This window comes from Pocillopora verrucosa, chromosome 5 (genome assembly GCF_036669915.1).
Source record: "Pocillopora verrucosa isolate sample1 chromosome 5, ASM3666991v2, whole genome shotgun sequence".
Classification (NCBI taxonomy): Eukaryota; Metazoa; Cnidaria; class Anthozoa; order Scleractinia; family Pocilloporidae; genus Pocillopora; species Pocillopora verrucosa.
Genome location: NC_089316.1, coordinates 1571359 through 1589365, shown reverse-complemented (window position 1 = coordinate 1589365; position 18007 = coordinate 1571359). Strand labels below are relative to the sequence as shown.

The 18007-nt window shown below is 38.4% G+C and overlaps 1 protein-coding gene across 2 annotated transcripts; it reads right to left on the bottom strand.

Annotated features, from left to right (window-relative positions):
• Positions 1–580: 580 nt before the first annotated feature.
• On the bottom strand, positions 581–14845 carry LOC131770568 (uncharacterized). 2 transcript variants are annotated; one of them, XM_066167399.1, is made up of 12 exons: positions 14751–14845; positions 10705–11785; positions 8974–9326; positions 7791–8460; positions 7108–7207; positions 6419–6668; positions 5110–5913; positions 3566–4799; positions 3296–3391; positions 2662–2918; positions 1788–2055; positions 581–1528 (listed from the first exon to the last, which is right to left on the bottom strand). In XM_066167399.1, exons 2-12 carry the CDS (start codon positions 11768–11770, stop codon positions 1524–1526), a joined length of 5103 nt encoding a protein of 1700 aa, XP_066023496.1. In that variant the 5' UTR covers positions 11771–11785; positions 14751–14845; the 3' UTR covers positions 581–1523. The 2 variants fall into 2 exon arrangements, with proteins under 2 accessions (XP_066023496.1, XP_066023497.1); XM_066167400.1 differs by having other exon boundaries at positions 7108–7204.
• Positions 14846–18007: the final 3162 nt, after the last annotated feature.

Here is an 18007-nt window from a genome sequence, read left to right as displayed (position 1 = left end):
TAGATCAAGGTAAAAACTTCTTCCTGTTAAGTTCGAGTATTCTTATACCTTGTTTGCTGGATAATGTATGAATATTATGGAGAGACGTTGTATATTAATCACTTCTGGAAGTTAAAGGGTTAACGACTGGATTGACTACTGTGGGCTTGCATTTTTAATAGCATAACTGGAATAGGTTCGCACATTTTCGGGATTTTGGCGGTAAGAGAATTGTGGTAAGTAGGGATTTAAAAATAAGGTAGATACAGTGGAACCGGTTTTAACCAGTCACCAAAGGGGAGTGGCGCCTACTAGAGATGACTGCTTAACAGAGGTGAAAAAACAGTGGTTAAGGGGAAACAAATTTGGGATTTTGGCAACTGACCGCATGATACAGAGTGACCGCTTAATACGGTGCCGCTTCATACAGGTTCGACTGTACATTAACAGAAAGTTACTCGGTCGGAATAGGGAAAATTTCATTTTCCCAAAACCCATCCATCCGGCAAAAAATTGACCCAAGTACCCCCCCCTCGAATGAAATGAAACTCAAAAGAGTCTGAAAATATGTTCGCGGTGATAATCGCAATAAAGCAGAAAATTAAAATCAGAAAATTATTAAGGAGCTTGCATGTACTCTTCTGGCGTCCTGATAAGTCCCTTACATCGTTTTGCCAAAAAATATGCAAAGAGTATCGCCCGTAAATCACTTACAGGATTCTCATTATATCTAAACAGCTTAACTCAGTCATATAAGGGAACGATGTGAATTGCTGTTAGTTGAAATGTCATCAGAATCCCCACATCGTAAGGTATTAATAAAAACGAAATCGTTGGCAGAGTTCTTTTAGGTAAGCAAGTAGTTCTTTATCGGCTCTCACATTCTTCAAACATTTGTTAACTTTGGGGAATATGACTACGTTATCTTTTTCTAATATTTGTCTTATCTCTCCATTAAAAGCTTCTTTCGATTTCATTAAATAGAAATAAAATTTTCATCATAGGACCTTGTTAACGTTGTTGTCCTTGTTCTTCTTAGTAGAAAAATTGTCGCTACCTAAATTTAAATAACACTACTTAAGTAATAGTTTTCAAAAACAGGGTAATAGTAAAAACTTGCTAGTTTACTACAGTTGTACATACAGATGGTACGTGGCAATAAATGTTTTTGCTAGTACATTGAAAGTAAGAGTAATCGAGTTCATGTCTCGAACCCACTAAATAAAGTTTCACATCGGTGACAATGTTTTGTTCCTCGTAGACATGTTCTCTTTTGTATAGTTACGATAACTTTTCACAGTGTGATGTCTTTTCTTTACACGTCTTGTCATTTGGGTTGTTTTCCTTTTCATGCGATACACTCGAAAACTGTTATAGAACTTCTGAAATGAAATATAAGCTTTTAAAGTTCACATTGGATAAATCAGGCTGAAGAAAGCTCTAGTTCGCCGATTTCCATCAATAGTCTGGAGGCCTATGAAGTCATTCTGCAAGGCCGGGCGCTTCACAAGGGCCGATTAAAGTAACTGTAAGGGCCTGCCACTTCAACCTGTAAAAACAATAATCAGAACACTGTAATTAAACAGCAAGGGAGAACAATGGAGTGTATGAATTGCTTCTGATTTTTGAGGTGGGAATCTGCACCACAAACTTCAAGATGCGTGTTAAATGAGCAAAGTAACAAACCGAACGACAAAAAGGATGGCTGTTGTCAACTCGGTATTAAAAAGAAGATTAAGGATCCTAACTAATAAATGTCACTATTAAACAGAAATTACATTTAACTGGAGTAATGTCATAAGCTGTACCTTTCACGGGTTGAAGGCTGACATAGTGCACCTCATGGATATGTCCCAGCACAAGAGGTTTGCTTTCGTCAACTGAACAATGTGGTGTAATGATTACATCATTGCTATGAGATAGACTGCTGACCACACGAATGCACGTTTCATAATAGTTTGCTGCGGCACACAGAGTCACGTGATCACCCCAAGCACCATCTTCTTCCATGTGTGCTAGATATTCAGTCCATGTTTGATGTCCATGGACAAAGTGAAACAGATCTGTTCCATCGGGCTGTAAGAAAGATCAGTCAAAGAAGGAAACTTAAAAGAATTGCTTATAGGAACTTGAGCGCGTAGAGTACGAGTCAGGGAGTAATTTTATCAGAATGGTACGAGACGACCTTTAATTAGTAATTTACAATACAGTGACAAATTTTCTGGTTGGAACGTCTTTCAAATTGTCTGTGTATATTCCAACGGCTTTGCAGACAGCAGGAAAAAAAACAAAGATTCATCATTAAGAGAATGACTAGAATTCTGTTATCTGTTGGAGGTTTAACGGGAACGTTTTTGAAACTGAAATATTCAAATGACTAAAACCGTGGTAGCCTGCTTCTTCGGACACCACATTGAATTATTATTGGCTTCTTCAATAATAAAGTTAAATATTTCAAGTTCCCCTTTCCACCAGGGGTACAAGCTGGTATCAGAACTCATGAGAAAACACCCTCAATCCATGCAGGAAGAGTAACAGTAATCCTGGTCACTTCACGCTGTGAACACTGGGATAAGTTCTGGTGGAGTTGGCCAAGTGGCCTGTATTTTCACTAAACTTTTATCACACTCTTACATTAACATCACTTGACATACTCCGTTAGACATACTAACATCAACTTACAAGTTTTGGGTTATTCCTGAGGTACTGGACCAAGGTTTGTCTTAATTCGCCATGTGGGATTTTGATTCCCTTAACAATTTCCAGTTGTTCGGACAAGGCATAGAACATGCAATTTCCTAATCCTTGATTGTCAGATATTCTGAAGCCCCTGTCCAACGCTATATTCCTCAGTCCCAATGATAAATCTGTTCTGCTCTTGACTTTGCTCGCATCGAGTTGCATCTGCTGAAGTTCCTGGATGATTCGGTCCAAAGAACCTAGAAAAGAAGAAGTTCTTATTAATCTAACTGCGTGAAAGAAGCGAAACAATAGTCTGCTGAAAAATAACAATCTTCAATCTGGTAAGAGAAACTTTGAGGTAAAGAGGAAGACAAGGGCTTCAAACACCAAACTTCCGCTTTTTTCTCCAACATGTTGGCCTTAAAATGGAAGCTCCAACTCTTATTTGAGGGGGTAAAAATAACAACATGTCTCATTAGTAAGAAACATGATCAAAAGTACTCGAAGTTTACACGAAGCATAGTTGGCCCAAAGTCGAAAGTTAAGGAAATGAAACTGTTGAATACCCTAGCAATCTGTCTGTACTTCTTTAGGGATGTCAATTATCGTGTGTCATTAATATTTTATTACTCACTTGAAGTCAGTAATAAATCAACTGTTAGTTGCTCGGTTGATATGTCAATAGCTTCGACCTGCTGAGTTCTGAAACTTGTGCGTCCTCTTTTAGAAGCTAAAAAGATATAAAAAGAAACTTTTGTTTTAATATCACAGCAATCACCAAGTGGATTCCTATTTAGGTTTTAACATCTTTTTTGTGTTCATGCTTTCCGTCAAAGTTAATAAGAGACCGAAAGCCGAGTAGCCCCCTAAAACACTTTTTGAAGGATATTCAAAACATTCTCACCATGAACTATGTCCCACATCTTCTCCACTAGATTGTCACACTCGTTCTCCCAGCTAAACTTCTCTTCATAGGAACTCCTCAGTTGTTGAATATCCTGAAGTCGATCTGATCTTTCCTTCTGTCGGACACCAGCAATTGCCTTTGCCCACTTACCAGGGTCCTCAGACTCCACCACCAATGATTTGCCTGATGGTACAGTGCACAGTGCTTCACCAAATCCTGAGTTTCCACTGACAAGAATGGGAAGACCAGCAGATAACGCTTCTAATGCTGTCAAACCAAAACCCTCTGTTCTGGAGGGCATGATGCAGAGATCAACTTCACAAAATAATTCTTTCAATCTCTCTTTATTTTGCACGAACTTCCTCACGGTCAGCTGGTTTTTGTCAATTCCACTCTTGAGTAAATTCTTTGCAACCTCATCCTGTTTACCGTCAGGTGCACCCACGAAAATCAGATGGTAAGATCTGTCTTTCAGTTCAACTATTGCTCGAGCAGAGATATCGTAGCCCTTCAAGCTGAAGTCCTCTGGATCACCACGGCCAAACGTTAGAACCTTAAAGTTGTCCATGTCAACTGCAGCTTGTTTTACGTCGGAAAACTCACTGAACGTGCTTGGCGTCAGTTGAATTATATCTTGGTGCTTCTCGCATGAGCGTAGGTAAGAAGAGTAAGCCTTCGTCAACTTTGGTCCAACCGCTACCACAGCATCTGCCAACTTACACAACTCCACTTCAGTTGTACTCTTATCTTCACCTTTGGAAATGGCCATGGGATAGTTTTTGTGCATCCCCAGTTCTTCGGGTGCAGTATGCACCACCTGTATCCACTTGCACTGGTACGATTCTCTGATAAACTGAGCTTGTTTACCAAGCTTTGCTCCATGACCCACTACTATGTCAATGTCCAAATCTCTCGGTGGGGCACTCAACCAGTCGAGGGAGTCGGCATAGCCCGGACGTTTTTGTGCCTCTCTGATGGATACATTGTGAATTCGAGACATTCTCCTCTCTTCTTCAGAACAGGCAAACTGTGGGACAAGGAGAGTAACGTCCACTTCAGAGTGTTTGGCCAACAGAATGGCAAGCTGTCTGTTAATGGTGGACAAGCCCCCCATTGACGAACTCCACTCACTGCCCAGGAGAGTCACCTTCAATGCTGTGGTAGACTTCATTGGATTGATTTCACTTGCTTCATCATGTGATCTAGCAGCAACATTTGAAGAGTACAAACCCTCAAGAAAAAAAGGTCATATAAAATTATGATTATTACATAAATTAGAAAACTTTGAGTGTGGCATATAAATTTATATTAATCAATTCTATACCAAGAAAAAAAAAACAAAAAAGTATAAAATTACAAAATAATTCTACCCTGTCAGAAATTATCTGATTTATATTTGAAACTGAAGACAACCTATTAAGGCTCCCTTTCTCGACGCTAATCACAGCCTAATTGATATTTTAAGTAAATTAGAGGAGCAAAGCAAAGCTGGAACTGAGTCTAGAAATCTTTGCTTGAAAAATCATTATGATCAATTATACCTGGCTTCTTCTTTTCAAGAACCATTTCTTCAATCCACAAACTGGTGGTACTATCTTGCAAGGTTTTCGATTACAGATGGCCGGTCGACCTTCATTTGCATCAATTAGGTGGAAGCAGTCCTCGTGTGTGCAAGTGGTTTTCACGTGGTCTGAGCATGCATGACGTGTTTCTTCTGCCCCTTGATGACAATAAGGACATGCAACACACAGCCTATACTGCAGTCCCCTCAAGTATAGCATTTCTTGTGACAAATTCTTTAGTGTGTCTTCAAGAAATTCACGGACAAGAGTTGCTAGTATGACGGAGTTCTGTCCTACAACCTGATGACTTTGTGCTTTTCTTTGTCTCAAGATTACCTTCACAAATCCTGTTTTGCATATGAGGACAAAATCATGAATATCTTTCCCAATGATGAACCATGCTCCATTTTGGTACAGGGCTGGTTGATGCGTGGCCCACGTCTTTGAACACCAACGAATGGATCGGGAGACAAGCTGCAAGAAGAGACCATGAGGGACAAAGCCATGGACAAAGAGGAGATACAATGGACATGGATCAGTTGATGATGGTGTCATCTTACAGAGTCCTACAGGCGATGCCTTCAACTGAGCTGGTACAAAGTACTTCTCGTCAGTTGAGGAAACTGAGAACTTAGCGATCAAACCAAATCGCTCCATCATGTCTAAAATGTCCTCTTTGATAATTCCTTGTCCAATGAAGCTGGAGAACACATGATCAACATGTTCCATGCTAAGGATGCCACTTCCTTCAAGTTCCCGCCAGTACTTAGCATATAAGGGAATCTACATAATATATAAATAAAAGCAATTCCAGATAAGAGAAATCCACTTAAAGTTCCTTTAAAATGCTTTCCACATACATGAATAAGAACTAAAAAAATTATTTCCATCAATGTACCAGAATGGTCAGAAATTACACCCTGAATGTGCAATTTTGTCTCTTGGGCCACTCACAGGTGATTATTAGTTGTTATTCACCACCCCAAAAGCCAAAAAACGCAAGCGAAAAGAACTTTTCACTTGTGTGAATACAATTATTGCGAGCGGTAGCAAATCAATACAAGTCTCTTGTAAAGGAAAAAGGCTAAATCAATTTATGACCTGAAAATCTGCAAAAGGTACATGAAATAACTTGAGGTCAGCAGTTTTAAAGATTCAAGGGTCACAGCTGTTGCATTAGTTGCCTACTTTTTCACAAACAAAGAATCATCCTCATTTTCCGTCGGTCTAAATTATTCAACAACATTTTCCATGTAAGGCCTTTCTTAGATGAAAATTTTATTCCTACCTGTTTATTGAAAGGGGGAATGGTTATCAGCTGTTTGAACAGATCAATCAACCACTGAGCCTTTAGTACAACTGTACTGCGGTGCTTGATTATCATCCCCAGGCCATGGTAAAAACTGATCATGGACTCAAACTCTTTTGCATCTTCCATAAAGCAATCTTTCCTTGCATAGTGCTCAAGTTGTTGCAGATTTCTGTGATAAATCTGTTTTGCTACCAAAGCTTGAATCACCTTTTCAAACAAAAACCATCTAGAAGGCAACAGAGTTCTTAAAATGTATTAGGGTTTAAAACTGTTAATTCATCTATTTCCTTGGTCTAGTTTTCTCCAAATGTTTGGAAATGTTTGAAATGTTTTTCCCATAAACAATCTCAATTGAAAGAGCCATGCCTTCTCAAATATCCATCAGACATTAACACCTTTTTAAATCACAATATTGTAACAATGTCCTGACTTAGAGTTTTGTTTGTTTGCACTTAAATGACTACTGTTTATTTGATGTTTTAAGAATTTTGATGAACTTAAAACTAGTGGAGGTTAGATATTTTTCTTTTAAAATACATTTACATGCATAAACAGATATGCTGAAAACACTGCTTGGTCTTCACTTTTCATAACTGTTTGATTAAATCATTGATCCTGAAGTCCATGAAATAAGGTTTGCTAGATAAAGTGTTCTTTTCGTTTACCTGACAGGTATTTTCTCTCCCATATAAGGCTCTTGCCTCAACACCTCCAGGATTTTGTTCTGTAATTCATTTATTCCATCTGCTTTTTCTTCTTCCCCTACTGGATATGTTTGAAACATAATTTCAAACCATTATGTAATACAGAATCATGTGCTTAAAATGAGCATACTTGGTATCATACATGACTAATTACAGATATTTCATAGCTGACAGCATAGCTATGATGATAAACTCTTCAACTTTCCAAATCATTTTCTGTTCCTCATTTCAAACTCTGAAATTAATTAATCTGTCAGCAAAAATTTATAGGTTCCAATATGGCAATGCTGGTACATAAAGTAGCTAAAAGCTAAGAAGAGTGCAGCTAATGAAGAAAACCCATCTTTAACTAGCCTGAACTCATTCAACCAGGGCTGTATCCTACCCTTACCACTCCCACTTAAACATTCTGCATGTCTACCAGCATTTTAAAATTACAATTTGTATAATGTTAGTAAGATAATAATTATTGTATGCTCAATGCTTGCCAACCATCTACCAAATGGGCCTTTGATTAAGAAAAATGACCACAAATTACGTGTTCTTGGAATTGACCCAAAGACAAGCTAGTAAGCAATTATAAAATCAGCAATTACTGTAAGAAAGACATTGTGAGGGATACATTATGACATCAAATATCTTACCTGTTTTATGTTTTCCTCTGTCCTTTCGTCTCTTTGAGATAAATTTCTTAATCAAGTTTGGTCTCTGAGTGTTGTCAATGCAGAATAAGGGTCTGACCACATGCTTCTCATATTCCAGACCAGAAATTCTCTCCTGTATTTGTTTCTTTATTACGGCTATGTCTTCAACTGGTTTGTCAGCATGTGTTCCAACAATAAACACTGGGGGACGGAGGTAGGGAAGTTGTGCATCATCGTCTGTGTCATCAGTTGCCAGGGCAACACCGTGTACTGTAGCCAGCCATGACAGCAAATTCTCCATGTTTGTTTCATTGTTAGGGTTTTCCAATTTCACCTCATTACTCCCTTGTCTCATGCAGGGCTCAGCTGGGGCATCCAAAGGCTTGCTGAGATTGTGCACCAATATGTACAGTGCTCGCTGGGATAAGAAGATAGGATGACTGGCATAGTACAGGTGCTGCCCTGCAAAGTCCCAAATATCCATCGAAAGATAGGATTCTTCTTTGAATAGACCACTTTTTATACGTTTGCCTTGGAGATACTTCAACCACTGATGAACATGCTTCACAGTATCGGGGGGTTGAGCAACATCAATAATTACCTTGGGCTCATCATCATTGTTACCATTCTGGAAAGCTTCAACTGACAGAGAATCTCTTTTATCCTCAACCTGTGTAAAGTATCAAATAAGGTGAAATTAATTACTTTAATTAAGTAACACAGTGATTCAATTTAGCCAGCAAATTCATTACATATCTGAAATAATTATGCCATTAAGTTTGATGTAAATTAGATAAAATGACAGTACATGTACTGTCATTTTATACACTGGGAGGGAAAGCATAGTTTAGACTACTGGCAGCTCCCTGCTTTTTGGCTAAGACCAAGGCACACATAAAAAAAATCAATTTAAGGAATCTGAGAATTGGAATTTTTGCTTCACTTAAAGGTTGACATAATCTTCATTTCACTATAAACATTTAAAACTATACTGTTTTTAAAAAGCCACTTTAAAAATGTGTGTGAAGAACATTTTTACAATTCTGACGTCATCTTTTTTCCGCCATGTTTGTATAACCATCAAATATCCCTCTTAAAAATCTGTAGGTGAAATGTGGGCGGAATCTTTTTCAAAATCTTCATTTGTACTTTTGTCTGTATCTTCTTCTCCAAAATGTTTTACCTGCGTAATCATTTCTCCAGCAAAATCATCTTGCAAAAAAATTTTCTCTACAACAATCTTTGCCACATCTTTAGAACACTCCAACAGTCCTGGTTTATTCTCACCAATGGACTGCCAGTTCCTTGCAGCTTGGTCAACATCAATTTCACACTTTGAAGGATCCACTTCAATCCCCTCAGTGCTCTGTTCTTTAGAGTCAAATGGAAGGCCTAAGAGACTTTTTTTTAAACTGGTTTTACCAGCTCGATCCTGACCAATGAGCAATATTCTACTGCGGCAAACCGTGACATATCCATCTTTCAAAGCCTTTTTGTAAGCCAGCTGTGGTTCTCTGAGTCTATCTGCTATTTGGCCTAATTAAAAAAAGTTTTCACAACACAAAGAAAAAAATTGTGCATTGATAAATTTGTACAAAATAACCGAAAAAGAAGCAAATGTAAAAGTTGAATAATCAACTACTATAAATGCCTAACATGAATAATGTTGGAGTTTAAGGCTTGTTTATAAAGACTAAACCATCAAAATTGTTATTTTTTCCTGATGTTAATGCATAGATGAGTTTGGAAAACACACTTATTCCACTCTTATACATAAAAGCTACACAGTCAATCAAAATAATTCTTGCGGCATTAAATGTAGTGATGAGTTTGGTGAACATGAATGCCAAAACTAAACTGACTTGATGTTTTATAACATTAAGTACTAGAACCACTTGTGACTGATCACACAAGAGAGAGGCAAAGACTTAAATCAATTTTGCCAAGTAGTAAGGAGGCAATAACCCATTTATTGTGAAAGTTTATAAATTTTGCTTGATAAGCCAAAAGTTATTCACTATTTAAACACTTCCAATGAATCAAATAGAAAGCAAAAATATATCAACAATTCCTAACAGTGAAATGACTTGGAGCACATTTTATTCTTTCTTAATTCTAGTCAAATAGAAAGTAAATCTCAAAACAATAGTTCCCAACCGCAAAGAATGACTTGTCATAATATTTACACTCTGGTTTCCCATCAAATCATATTTCCTTCTTGATGAACTTAAATTTCAATGTCTGTCAAATTGTTAAAATAAAGCTTTTCACTATCTTACAGAAACTTCCAATACAAATGTCATCCATTTCTTAAGTGATGCCAACTTTGTTAAATCATACATTAACTATGACACTGTTTACTTCATATTATTCTGAGGCTTTATTCTGTAACTATTGTAAACTGCATGTAATAATCTGTAACAAGCAGAATAACCACTTGCAAGTCAATCATGAGAACCAATTTAGTAAATGCACATGTCACAACATTAAGGTGAACAGAAATTTCCTTTCCTTGATCATGTGTACTATAGGTGGCCTTGGTCGACATGTAGGCCGACAATTGACCGATATATTGGTCGACTAACGGTCGGCAATCGACCGATATATCGACCGATAGTCGACCGATGCATCACCCGATATGTACACATTTATCGGTCGGCTGTCGGCCGATATATCGGTCGATTATCAGTCGACTATCGGTCGACAATCGACCGACTATTGGTCGATAGTCGACCGATAGTCGACCGATATACCGACGGACCGACCGACTGTCGTCCGATGCATCAGCGGATATGTACACATTTATCGGTCGGCCGTCGGCCGATATATCGGTCCACTGTCGGCTGATCTATCGGTCGACTATCGACCGATAGCAGGTCGACCTATAGAACACATGATCCGGTAAGGATCTTACCTTGGAGATCTGAATATACTGCATCAATTACACCTATGTCCTCTAGTTCCAAAACACTTCTCATTCCTTCAACGGTAAAAGGATTCCCATTAACAAACAACATTTTGAGCTTCTTCAGCTGTTTTAGAACTGGACTCAAAACAGTCAACTGGTTGTAACTCAAATTCAGTCCCTCCAGTTCTACCATCTCACTAATAGCATCGTGGATGGTGGTCAGTTTGTTTTTCGAGATGTCTAGCGATTTGAGTTTCTTTAGCTGTGTTATAGCTGGACTCAAAACAGTCAACTGATTGTGACTTAGACCAAGTCCCTCCAGCTCTACCATCTCACCTATAGCAATAGGGATGGTGATCAGTTTGTTATGTGAGATGTCTAGCCTTTTGAGTTTCTTCAGCTGTGTTATAGCTGGACTCAACACAGTCAACTGGTTGTGACTCAGACCCAGTCCCGACAATCCCACTATCTCACCAATAGCATCAGGGATGGTGGTTAGCTCATTATGCGAGATGATCAGCCTTTTGAGTTTCTTCAGCTGTTTTATAGCTGGACTCAACACAGTCAACTGGTTGTGACTCAGATCCAGTCCCTCCAGCCCCACCATCTCACCAATAGCATCAGGGATGGTGGTTAGCTCATTATGCGAGATGATCAGCCTTTTGAGTTTCTTCAGCTGTTTTATAGCTGGACTCAACACAGTCAACTGGTTGTGACTCAGATCCAGTCCCTCCAGTCCCACCATCTCACCAATAGCATCAGGGATGGTGGTTAGTTTGTTATTTGAGATGGTCAGCCATTTGAGTTTCCTCAGCTTTATCAAACTTGCAGGGAATATGGACAGCTGGTTTCCACTCGCATGAAGTATGGTAATATCATTTAGTATTCCAACACTTTCAGGTATTGTTTTAAATTCATTCCTTGACAAGTTAAGTTCCTCCAACTCAGTTAATTCCAGCACAGCTTCTGGCAATTCAAGGAAATCACACCCTGACAGATCTAATTTCTTTCTTCCATAAAAAGTTGTTACAATCTTACATCTCAGCTTTTCTTTAGAAATATTGGAATCCATGTCTTAGAAATGCAACTGTTAGAACAAAAAGAAAAAACCAAGCTGTTTTTCAAGGTGAGCAACTTGGACTAGCTTTCTTGGCATTTATAATAACAGTTGAACCAAAAATGGTAAAAATGGGGTCCATAATTTAAGATCTACTTAACCAAGGTAATGATTTATTCCTCTTAGTACATTATCTTTGGAAGTCATCCACCCTTCAGTGTTCTTTTAAACACTTTGAGTGAAGGATGCTTGAGTGTAAAGGTTCTAGTTATTGATCTTTATGAGAAGCATTTCAACTTAAATGTTTTTGCATACAGACTACCATTATTTTAAAAAATAATATCCAACAGGAAAGAAATCATTGATGCAAATCTATGGTTAATTTTGTTTTGATTTGATAACCTAAGACAGTTACAGCATGAATGATTTCTAAGCTGTAGATATTCAGACTGAGTAGCTAATGTGAGACCTTTTATTGGATTTTATCCTCTGTAAGTTATTTTTATTTGCAATCAGCAGAGTGAATTCATCAGAATATGATCCTGGTTATTTAATAGCAATTGAATGGATAGGCCCTTCTCTCTGACATGTTCACTGTTAAGATACAAAATTTCTGAAGGAAAGCTTTTTGTTTTGTTTTGTTTTTACAGTTTGTCAAGCAGCATGATGCTTTTAATTAAGACTACAATTTTCAATTCAAAACTATTGCATAAAATGTCATCTAAATCACCAATAGTTGCTCAGTGTATACATTATGTTATATAATGAATATCGTTGATGAAATAAACAAAATTACGATGATTAAAGAAAACTGAGTATAATTTTTTACTTGTTTATCAATAAAAGCTTAACTGTGAATAGAAAAACTGTATATCAATTAACTGAGGATAGTGATAAAGAAAAAAATTTGTACAGTCAACTCTCTTGTAAAAGGACACCCTCAAGAATTGATAAAGTGTCCGTTAGTGGAATGTCCACCTGCAAGAATTATTCCTGTAAGTGGACACCAAAGAAAAAAAATGTGGATGTCCACTTATGGCAGAACAAGAGGGAAAGTAAACCATGATTAACATGGCTATAATGTAACTCTACAAATGTTATGTCAGATTCTCTTTGATGTGAGACAAACGGACGGCTTGCTTTTCCACGAACAAATAGAGATTTGACAAAAACAATCCCCACTCTTCTGTTGCTCTGTCAAAGATCATATTTTTGTTGATTTGCAAATTAAAGACATCTTTCATTTCAAAAAGTCAACTATTATACCTGGTGTGTCCAATTACAAATAAAAATACAAATACAATCACAAATAACTAAGTTCAAAGGTTTCTAAGAATTTTAATTGTATCTTTGCACTTGTCAGAGGTTCCCCTATACCGTTTTGTAAAACTCAGTCACTTAAAAATATTTGGGCTTGTCAGTCTTGACGAATAACACCAAAAATCCTTTCACGTTCACGCAAAATTTGAGACATTTCACATGAATGTAAGAAACCAAATTCACGGATTTTTTTTAGTCTTGACCAGTCTTAAGTGACAAATGATGACATAATGTATTACCTTACTTGTTCAAAGACCATTGGAGGTCTGTTTTATGACTTTTATTGGTCAATTAAACAAATAGAGAAACCTTGATTGCGCTCTCTTCTGTTGTAACGAAACTTTATATTCTATATGAGTATTAGCTGTGTTTCATTTTTATCACCGTACGTAAGCTTGCAATCTAACTGGGCGTGAAAACCTTCAAAACTCGGACTGTCCATTTAGTTTTCTCTTTGAGCTTTTCCGTCTCTGCTCACGTTATAATAAAGTATTAATTACGGCGCCTGGCATGTTTACAAACCTTTGTTTAGTTCTTCTGTTGCTACTTGCCGGCTCGCTTGTTCCGAAATTTTTCTCTTTCAATCAACGAAAAAAGGCTGGAGAGAAGTCCCAGAAAAGGTCGGACATAGTACAATTTGGCAGATGGCGTGACAACTTTAGCTTAGCTCTCTGCTATATGAGAGCACAGAGCACGCTCTTTCAACCAATAACAGCGCGCGATATATCCGAACTTTATTGTGAATGAAGTTCATGTCCTCTCCAAAACAAAATGGTTCTTCAGGTCTTCATCCACGAGTCACGTATAAGTAAAAAACATTAATTTACGTGGATATGAAAAGATCTTAATATCTTTAATCGCGATTCACGAATAAGGAAAAACTCAACTCGTGATTAACAAGGAGAAAAATCGCCAAATCATGCTTTATGTAAAAAAGTATAGTGGACCCTCTTGTCAATTACGAAAGCAGACAGCGATCAAATCACTCAAGCATTAATTTGGTTACTTTGCACATTTAAGAGGTTTTGAGTTCGTTTCCAACTTTTGTCCAATAAAATCAAATATAATCCATGGAATGAAGGGAGTATTCTCTCATCAGTTCAAACACTTCCATTGCTTAATGTGAAAAACTGAAAACTAATCGACGTTGAACAACTATCAGTCAGAATGATTAATGATCAGAGCTGATTGACTTCAGCACGATCAGAAACAATTTGTCCCTCTGTTATTTCCATTCCTACCAGAATCTTCTTTCAAAACTTCCCGTTAAGGCCATCTTAACTTACAATCACTGTTTTCTTTTCCTTTGTTGCTAAGAGTGTTTAACTTCAACCCGATTGTTGCCGACTGAACGCGCCTTTGTTTTACCTTATTAAAATCGTATGTCTTGTGTGCTCTGCATTTAACGGGAGTCGCTAAAGTTTTAACTATAATAGATCAGAAACCCACAAACTTAAAATGCAAAGGGAAACCAGCGAATATGAAAGATATCAGAGAGTTTGAGTGAACTGACATAAAATGACGACAAAGAAGCACTGAGGGAAATGACTTCAGTTCGATCAAGCGGAGAGAGAGAGTTCTTAGCTGAATTATCTTTGTTCGCGTTGCGAGAGTTTAGCGAGGCTACAGGTTACAAGTGAGCTAAATTCTTGTCTGTGTCAAACATAATTCTTACCTCTCAGTAAAGTAAACAACAACTGCAGCGATTAAACAGAGATCAAATACAGATCGTAGACAATCTAACCGCTCGGCTCGATATGAACACTCAACAATTCGTTTAACTTCCTGCACAAAATATTTCAGGCTTCTCAAACGTCACGCGACTAAGGGCCTGTTTACACGGTGGTGGGGGACCTGGATCCCAGTTAGGTAACCCGCCTAGTCATGGTCGAAAAATAGCCCGCTTTAACCACAGGCAGCCCAAGCTCTAGCTGTGAGATCATCGCTTGGACTGTCTGTTCGTTTACGGGATCCCGAGTGAAGTTTCTCAATGTTGTTGTTGCGATTGAACTGAAGGAGTTAAGGTGTCATTACGGTGACGTGTGATAAAATGTTGCCGAAAAAACGTAATTTATTTTCTTCTTTTTTTTTGCTACTAGCTCGATGCTTTAACGTTTCTGACGGTGCGATGTCTTCATTTCGGCATAACATATGAGTGTACACGTAGTGCTGAGTTGAAATTAAAAACGTGACTAAATTGCTGTCGAGGTTTCATAGCTAAGAGTGCGCAAAAATCGGTATTTGACGTTTAAGTTCTATATGGGACGGCTAGGAAATTTACAAAGTTTTAAAACACACGTGTTTCGCTATTGCTTTGCTCATTTGATCATTTTGTAACATGAACACGAGCCCGGCTAGACGTTTACATGGCAAATTGTTACCCCGGCTGACAGGGTTACCCTAGCTGCACGGCAGACCGGGCTACCCGCGAAGGCGAGTCACCCCGCTTATCATGTTAACATGATCAAGATGAAAAAAGAGATTGTATGCAGAGGTTGGTTACCCCGCCTAGGCGGGTTACCTCACCTACCTAAGGTCCCCCACCTCCATGTAAACAGGCCTTTCGGAAAAATACAAAGAAGGGACGGGCACGCGGATAGACTAGAACAAGGTTTGCGGGAGGGGATCGTCTCGGTGCTGCGGCGGCGGACAAGTGAAGTGGTCATTGATTTGCGAAAATGTTTCAAAGTGATAATTTATGGAGGTGAATTCTCCGCTTTTAAAGATTTTGAAAAAGTCATCCAAGTATTAGAACTTTATCGCAGAAGGGAAAATAATCATTAGTGTGGTTACTGACTGACCAACTTAAAAATTACTGAATGACTGAGTGGCAGAGGGTCTGACTGACTGACTGACTCACGGAATGACGGCTGACTCAGTGGCTGAGTGATTCAACGGCGGACTACATGGCTGGCTGTTCGTTGGCTGGAGGGCTAACTACCCGATTGAACAACTAGATAGCTGAGTAACTGACTGGCTGGCTGACTGATTGTCTGACTGGATGGGTGAGTTACTGACTGATTGATCGACTGGATGACTCACTCACACAATGAATGGATTGCTGATTGATTGTCTGACTGGATGATTAACTCATGGGAAATTACATGTCAAGACCGCAGCAATGGTCCTTAAATTTGATGCGCAACGGATGAGGGTTTGTAGTGATCTTAGAAGAAGTCACGACAGAAACACAGTTGAACGATGATGTAACGTTACGAGCCAGGTGCACATGCAGAATGTAAGGTTATCTTATATTAGAGGCCGGTGGGGGGGAGGGGGGGTGGGAGCACTTCATGGGCTATTGGGGATGTGCCACTGTTATGTAATGGGGTTGCACTTAACCCTTAAACTCCCAAGATCTGATTGCTAATTCTCCTCTCCAACTACTACACACTTCCTTGTAAATTAGTGCGGAGAATTTGGAATTAGATCAAGGTAAAAACTTCTTCCTGTTAAGTTTGAGTATTCTTATAACTTGTTTGCTGGATAATGTATGAATATTATGGGGAGAAGTTGCATATTAATCACTTCTGGGAGTTAAAGGGTTTAACGACTGGATTGACTACTGTGGGCTTGCATTTTTAATAGCATAACTGGAATAGGTTCGCACATTTTCGGGATTTTGGCGGTAAGAGAATTGTGGTAAGTAGGGATTTAAAAATAAGGTAGATACGGTCGAACCTGTTTTAATCGGTTACCCAAGGGGAATGGTGCTTAGTAGAGGTGATTGCTTAATAGAAGTGAAAAAACAGTGATTAAGGGAAGACAAATGCAGGACTTTGGCAACTGATCGAATAATACTGGGTGACCGCTTAATACGGTGCCGCTTCATACAGATTCAAATGTACATTAAGAGAGAGTTACCATGTTGGAATAGGGAAAATTGCATATTCCCAAAAGTGGCACTCATCCAGCAAAAAGTTGACCTAAATACCCCCTACCCCATCTCAAATTAAATGAAACTCAAAGAGTGTTGCAGTAGCAGTGGTAGTAATTTTTATTCGATTTTAATTTGTTTTTACCTTTTGTGCACTGAAAAATTAAATTACTGGGAATATACGCAAGATATGTATATTTTGCTCCGTGCGTGAATTGGTAAATTAAAAACTAATTCATCTCATTCTTCATTTCTTAGATTGGTAGAGCGCCACTCTATTCTGAATAATAGCGTTGACTAGACAGGAGCACAAATATTGAGACTATTCCATGGAAAGTGCGCGCGAAAGATGTTTATTCACGAGTTGCGATGTTTCGAAAAAACGAGCAAGTGGGCGCAGCGATCGAGTGAGTTTTTTTTCTTTTTCTTTTTGCTTCGCAACGAGTGAATAAAAATCGTTCAAGCACTCTCCATGGAATGATGTTTCTATTTCATACATGCCGAGATGTTTTCTTACTAACCAATACACTTCAAAGATTGGAGGCGAACGACCATGAAAATACATCGTTTGTCCAATCAGAGAAACAAACGATAGTGCTTCACACTGTAAATCTTAGTATGTACGGCGATAAAGCTGCGCTTGAGATTATACGGATTTGAACATTATGATACCGTTTTGCCTTCGCTTTATCAAAAGCTCGCATGAGGAATAAAGTTCATTTAAAATATCACGGGATACAACGTGTAGAATATCTCGTGTTACAGACGTTCTCGGCACGCGATGCGTCAGAGTTTAATGTATGTGAAGAACAATTCGTAAGTTCAAGCTTGATGTTTACAAGCACGTGCACGAAAAAAAAAATAAGCTCTAATTCCTCTTCGCGTAGATGCACGTGCACGGGAAACAAAACCTCTAATTCGTAGATGCACGTGTACGACAAAAATAATCTCGAATTCCTCTTTGCTTAGATGCACGTGCACGGGAAACATAAGCTCTAATTTCTCTCACTTTTCGTAGATGCACGTTCACGACGAAAATTAAACTCTAATTTCCC